Source organism: Pipistrellus kuhlii, unplaced genomic scaffold, assembly GCF_014108245.1.
Source record: "Pipistrellus kuhlii isolate mPipKuh1 unplaced genomic scaffold, mPipKuh1.p scaffold_m20_p_33, whole genome shotgun sequence".
Taxonomy (NCBI): domain Eukaryota; kingdom Metazoa; phylum Chordata; class Mammalia; order Chiroptera; family Vespertilionidae; genus Pipistrellus; species Pipistrellus kuhlii.
This window is the reverse complement of record NW_023425533.1, coordinates 4,695,774-4,702,742: the sequence shown is the minus strand read 5'-3', so window position 1 is coordinate 4,702,742 and position 6,969 is coordinate 4,695,774. Positions and strand designations below refer to the sequence as shown.

General features: G+C 44.6%; 1 protein-coding gene across 1 annotated transcript; it reads right to left on the bottom strand.

The window, feature by feature from the left end:
* Window positions 1-3,247: 3,247 nt before the first annotated feature.
* Window positions 3,248-3,828, bottom strand: NCBP2L (nuclear cap binding protein subunit 2 like). Its single transcript, XM_036460781.2, has one exon. It carries the CDS (start codon window positions 3,779-3,781, stop codon window positions 3,329-3,331), a length of 453 nt encoding a protein of 150 aa, XP_036316674.1. The 5' UTR covers window positions 3,782-3,828; the 3' UTR covers window positions 3,248-3,328.
* Between the last annotated feature and the right edge of the window lie 3,141 nt (window positions 3,829-6,969).

Genomic DNA, 6,969 nt, shown 5'->3' with positions numbered 1-6,969 from the left:
GCACCTAATAATTACTCCATAAAAGTTGACATGCCCTTTCCTCCCCTATCTAGGAAAGATTCTTATTGAGCAGAGACTTCAGGTAACAGGTGAAGGAGTCAGAAATAAAAAGGTGATTTCATCTAACTTTCCAGATGGAAAGTCATGAACACTAGAGATGCCTGATTGGGTCCACATGAGAACAACTCAAATCCTTTACACAAGAATAAAACAAAAACACTCTGATATCAAATACTGTATTATTCTATACTAGAGGCCCAGTGCATAAAATTTATGCATGAGGGAGGTGTCTCTCAGTCCAGCCTGCACCCTCTCACAATCCAGGACCCAATCCCTGCAATCAGACATCCCTCTCACAATCCGGGATTACTAGCGCCTGCCTGCCTGATCGTCCCTAACTGTTCACCTGCCTGCCTAATGGGCCCTAACCACTTCTGCCTGTCACTTGGCCCCTGCTGCAGTGGCTTCATCGAGATGGACATCCAGAAGGTTGTTCGGCTGTCCAGTCTAATTAGCATATTATGCTTTTATTATTATAGACTAGAGGCCTGATGCACAAAATTAGTGCACAGGAGGGGTGGTGTCCCTCAGCTCAGCCTGCACCCTGTCTAATACTGGACCCCTCAGAGGATGTCTGACTGCTGGTTTAGGCCCAATCTCTCTCACAATCCGGCCTAAACCGGCAGTTGAACAGCCCTCTTGCAATCTGGGACTTCTGGCTTCTAACTACTCACCTGCCTGTCAGCCTGATCCTCCTAACTGCCTCTGCCTTGACCTTGCCACCATTGCTTTGTCTGGAAGGACATCTGGCCTAATTAGCATATTACCCTTTTGAGCTGGCTGGTCTGTACTTAAGAATTTTCCGGATCAGGGTAGAGGTCCCCGTGGGGGAGCCTGGCCAACCTGGGATGGGGCTGAGTAATGTTTTCAGGCTGGTCACACCCCCATGGGGTGAGGGTCCCCGCTGGGGGGCATGGCCAGCCTGGGTTAGGGGCTGAGGGATGTTTGGGGGTGGTTTGCAGGCCAGCCATGCTCCTGGCTTTGTCAGGTCCCCTGAAGGTCTCCTGGTTTAATTAACATATTACTCTTTTATTAGTATAGATAAAAGGATAATAGCAGAAAAACAGGTTGTTATAGCATGCACTGACCACCAGGGGGGCAGGTGCTCAATGCAGGAGCTGCCTCCAGCCCGTAGGCCCTGATTGCCTGACTGGGACCTGTAGGCCAACCTCTCAGTCCCTTAGTCCCTTCCCCTCCTGCAGGCTCCAATTGCAGGATGGCAAACAGCACCCTCCCCCCAGGGCCAGTGAGCCAGTGAGCAGGTGGAAAGGTGGAAACAGCCAACCTCTCAGTCCTTTCTCCCCCGACCCCCCCCTCCCCCGCCAGCTGGGGTACTTTTCCACAGCAGAGACACAGGCCTGCCCACAGCTGCAGACAGTTGCTCCTCACTCCTCCCCAACTGCTCCCTGAGGGGGAGGGAGAAGCCATCAGCAAGGTAGCAGGAGTTGGTTAGGTGGGTTGTTGAGAAACCTATCTCCTGATGCTGTTGAATTCTAACCCTGTTCAGAATTCTGTGTTCTCTGCTTAAAACATCTAATTTTAACCTCCTCAGTGATGATGTGACCTGAAATCTAATTGGACCTCTTTGTGGGATGGGTTGTTGTGCCTTAGGACCCTGCAAGTAGAATCCTCCAGTGAATGAACACAGTGAACATTCAGGCGTGACCAGAATGACCTTGATAGTGCCACTGCCTCCTGCAACTCTCTCGGGCATTGGGCCCACACCCCATCCCTTACCTGAAAGAAATTGCGCACAAAAGCACCTCCGGATCACAGCCTTCTATACAGGCTTGAAGTGTATCTTGGGCCAGGACCACCTTGGGTGCAAGATGGCAAAGGGGAACTGGGGGTGGGTGGTGAAGGGGAATGAGGCTAGCTGCTGGCAGTCGGGGAAGATGGCTGTGATTGCAGGCCAGACCTGGGGACCGTACCTGTGCACAAATTTCATGTGCTGGGCATCTAGTCTTGCATAATATGACATCCAGACACAGTGTGTACTGTAAGGTTAGTTGATTCAGCAACTAGATAATTTTGTGAAAGACACAGTTTCTTTGCTCGCTCTCTCTCTCTCTCTCTCTCACCATTCTAAAGTGTCCCACTCATCCTAAGGTTGGTTTCTCTGGTTGTAAGAAGGCTGCTTATAGCAATTGCTATATACATACTTAGTAACATGCAGTGGAAGTAGACAACCTCTACTTCAAGGATAAAACATAAATTCTTCATTTCAGTCTTGCTGGGTCCCCATTGGCCATTGTCCACCTTTAATTTATGGGATTGTCAACCTCCAATTGGCGTAAGTCTGGATTCCTAAACCAATCACCAGCAGAAGAGAGGGAATCACAGTAACTTATTTATACTAATGACAGTGGCTATGCTTTCTGGACCCCAGAAGGAAGATTATCGTGGCATGGAGCAGAGCCCCCAGGCAATTGACAATGTGAAGAACAGACTTTAGTGATTTTAAGCAATTAGGGCTTTGGGGGTTATTTGCCATTGTAACCTAACCTAACCTAACCTATGTTATATAACAATAGACAAAGTAAGTATTGTAAACTACATTATGAAGGAGAGATGTGCCAGTGTGGGTATAAATGAGCTAAATCCTCTGTGAAAGTAGGAAGTCAGTACTTGATATTTAAAATGAAAATAAATAGTAGAGAAAGTCGTGTTATTTAGAAATTTAGAGGAAACTATGAAGAAAGAAAAAAATATGCTAAAAAAATTAAAAGTTATTGCCCAGGAAATAAGTCTAAGGTAGAAACAGGTGGGGCAGGAAGATTTTGGCTTTCATTACAAACTCTCCTGAAATTGTTTATGTTTGTAAGTAATGTGCTTGTATTCCTTTGATATATATTTTTAAATTTTTGTTTATTTGCCTTTATTTTATGCAAGCTCTAAAAAATGATCATTTTCAGGTCCTTGGAACATGGTCATTAAATCCAACTGACGTCTTTCTGGAAGTGAATTTGTGCTTTGGTTAACTCAGATCTTACATATCTAATTTACTCCTGAATAACATTTTACTTTTGACAACCTGATGGTCAAACTAGTAATCTGACAGCCAGATTCAAAATTATAAGAACAAAAGAATATTTGTGTTTATTCCATTTATTAACTTTTTAGAGAAAAAAATACATCAAAAGGGTTTCTGGTGAGAAAATAAACTAATTTTTTTTTTTTTTTTTTTTTTGTGAGATGATGAGGTATTTGCTCACCTGGGGATGTTCTTTAAAAGAACTTTGGAGGGGCTAGAGCTGCAAGTTTTTCACTAGGGAGTTTCTCTTGAATCATGGGCCTGAGCTGCTTTTACAAAGTCTCCTCTACCAGCATCGGAGTCTTCACAACACTTATACTGTTTGCCCTCTGTAAAGCCTACATCCCACTCTGCGTGGATGATATGGTCATCTAAGATGGTCCCATTTAGGAACCGTATGGCATTTTCAGCATCAGCTCTGTTGTAGTATTCTACAAAACAGAAACCACATGGTGTTTTCTTTATCTTATCCAAGCCCATAAATACATTTCTGACATCACCACATCTACTAAAGACCTCAAATATTTGCTCCTCAGATGTATACATGCAAATATTCCCCAAATATAGAGTGCAGCTTTCCTTCAGTAGTTTTTCATGCTCTCTGTTATCGGCACTGAAATTCTGGCTCTGATCCTTGCTCATCTCCAGGTAGAAGTCGCTGCACAGAATCTTCAGGTCTTTGGACATGGTGCTCAGCAGGTCGTGATCCAGCTAGGCAGCAGTGACACCAACAAAACCCTAAATTTAATTTTTTAAAAGACTAAAGTTACAAGGAGGGAAGAAGAAATAAAAACCTATAGATACTTAATAGATTTGTGCCAAGATGCGTACACACCTCAGCTCTTAATCAAGAGAATCATGTCAAGGCAAACCCCGAATGAAAAGTGCCAGGTCCCAAGAACATGGACATAAAATCCGACTTTGCAAGTCTTCCTGAAAGGTAAGTTATGCTGTCTTTGGTTGACTCATATCTTACATCCTTAATCTTTTTCAAATAATATATTTAATAATAGCATGGTGTTGGAAAATATGGCATAAAACAATAAAAATTGATCAAATTTTCATGGATAATGAGTACTACTATCATTTCTAATCAAGAACTAAACATCAGATAGGTCACATATATAATCAGGGTCAAAGTACAAATACAATTGTGACATACTTTCTCATAATTTAAAGTAAATATGTGATTCAAGTTTACAATATACTGTCCATATATATTTGTATATATATAACCAAATATACCAATCCTATATAATAAAAGAATAATATGCAAATTGACCATACCACCCACAAGCCATGCCCACCAGCTAATCAGGAGCGAGTAGGCAAATTAACCTAACCAACATAGCTGCAGCTACAGAGAGAGCAGGAGGCTTGGGTTTCCCCGGCAAATGGGGAGCCAAGCTTTCTGCCTGCCCTGATCTGCCTTGGCCTCCACTTAAGGCTACAAAGTTTCGATTATAGAAGATAAATAAATCTCAACAAACATGGCGGCAGACACTGAGCTGGAGAGAGCAGGAGGCTTGAGTTTTCCCCGGCAATGGAAGAAGCCAAGTTTCCACAGCCCTGGCCTGCCTTGGCCTCTGCTGAAGGTTACGAAGTTTCAGTTATAGAAGATAAATAAATCCCAGATACCAGAGCCTCCACTTGGGTCACCAGGGTCGTGGCCAGCCTGCAAACCACCACAAGCCCCTCACCCAAGCCACCCCAAACCCCAAGGGAACCCCCACCCTGATCTGGGACACCCTTTAGGGCAAACTAGCCAGCCCCCACCTGTGCAACAGGCCTCTATCCTATCTAATAAAAGAATAATATGCAAATTGACCATCATTCCAACACACAAGATAGCTGCCTCCATGTGGTTAAAGATGACTGCCCCCATGTGAACACAAGATGGCCACCACAAGATGGCTAGCAGGGGAGGGAAAATGGGAGGGACCAGGCCTGCAAAGAAGGGCAGTTGAGGGTGATCAAGCCTGCAGGGGAGAGCAGTTGGAAGGGACCAGGACTGCAGGGGAGGGCAGTTATGGGTGATCAGGCCTGCAGAGGAGGGCACTTAGAGTAAGGTGACCAGATCTTCCCACTTTTGGTGGGACAGTCCATATTTTTAACATTTTTTCCTGCATCCCATTGCATTTTTTAAAAAGTCCCGATTTTGGGAAAGATTGGAAAGATTCTTTCCAAAAATTGGGACTTTTTTAAAAATGCAATGGGATGTGGAAAAAATTGTTAAAAATCTGGACTGTCCCACCAAAAGCAGGAAGATCTGGTCACCTTAACATAGAGACAAACAGGCTGGTAGGGGAGCAGTTAGGCATCAATCACGCGGTCAGGGGAATGGTTGGGGGCGGGGAGCGGTGGTGATCAGGCTGGCAAGCAAAAGCGGTTAGGGGCAATCAGGAAGGCAAGCAGGTGAGCAGTTAGGAGCCAGCAGTTCTGGGTTGTGAGAGGGATGTCTGAATGCCCTGCAGGACTGGACCTAAATAGGCATTTGGACATCCCTTGAGGGGTCCCAGGTTGGAGAGGGTGCAGGCTGGGCTGAGGGACACCCCCTCCCCATGCACAAATTTTGTGCACAGTGCCTCTAGTTCTATATAATAAGAGTTAATATGCAAATAGACCGAATGGCAGAACAACCAAACAACTGGTCATATGCTGATCACCAGGGGGTGCACGCAGAACATGGTGGGCATTGGCAGCAGGCAACAGAGCACGGAACATGGTGGACGTTGGCTGCAGCAGGATGGTGGAGCAGCTACATCAAGGTGGGATGCAGGTTGCTGTTATTGGGGCAAGCCTCTGGTGGTTACTGAAAATTCTTTGCTCCTGCGAACCACAGTCCCTCCTAGCATTCATACCTGCTGCTGGCATCAGCCCCACTTGCACCGGCTGCCAGCCCCAATGGCCCCTCAGGGCTTCTCCACCTCCCCCTATTCCTAAGGGGCATTGGGGCAACAGCCACCGCTTGCCCCACTGAGGATGTCAGCCCTGCTCCTACCTGGTACTGGTGCCAGTCCCAATTACTCTGCGCTTTCAGTGTGTGGGAGTAGTGGTGGTGAGAGCAGGGCTTCCAGCAGACAGGGGACCTGAGGCCATAGCAGGAGGGACTGGGTGGGGGCAGAGAAGATGGGCCAAGACCATCAGAGAAGATGTGCCCACCATAGGCTCACAGCCCACAATTCCTTTCAAGGTGCATGAGTTCATGCACTGGGCCCCTAGTAGTTCTATAAAAATGAAAACTCTCTAGTATAATAATTTTGATATAAATTAAGATTAAATTTTATTAACAATAATTCCACTTGTCATATTATTAATAGATTTTAGAATGACTTTTATATAATTACTTGAATATTCCTGTTTTTAAAAACCTTCCCCGAGAATTTTTACTAGTGCCCTTTTCTTTCTTCACTAAATGTTCCTACTATGATCAGAGGCATTAAAAATAATTCAATTGGTTTTAGCTACACTTTCCAAAAATTGACATTCGTCCCTGTTCCCCATATTTTGTAATGATTCCCAAATTTTAGTGTGAAGGGAAAATCTGCAGAACCAGAAAAAACAAAAACAAAAACGCATAATCTTTCAGATGGCCCTTAAGACATTCTAACTCAGTAAATTTAGAGCAAGACCAAATAACTTACATTAAATTTTAACCTGAACCCCTCAGTGCTCCAGATGCAAGTTGTCCAAGGACCACGCTTGGAGATTTCTCTTAAGCATTTAATGAGCCGTTTTTATTTGTCAGGCACTATATTATGAGCATATAAATGAAAAAGACACAGTGGAAGTAAAAATTTCAGAAAGAATGGTATAAGAGGAGAAGGGAACTCACATTTTCTGGGGATCTACTTCATGGTGTACACTGTTTGCAT

Excerpts from the sequence above, each read along its gene's own strand:
- NCBP2L (XM_036460781.2), bottom strand. The coding sequence starts at position 3,781 with ATGTCCAAAGACCTGAAGATTCTGTGCAGCGACTTCTACCTGGAGATG.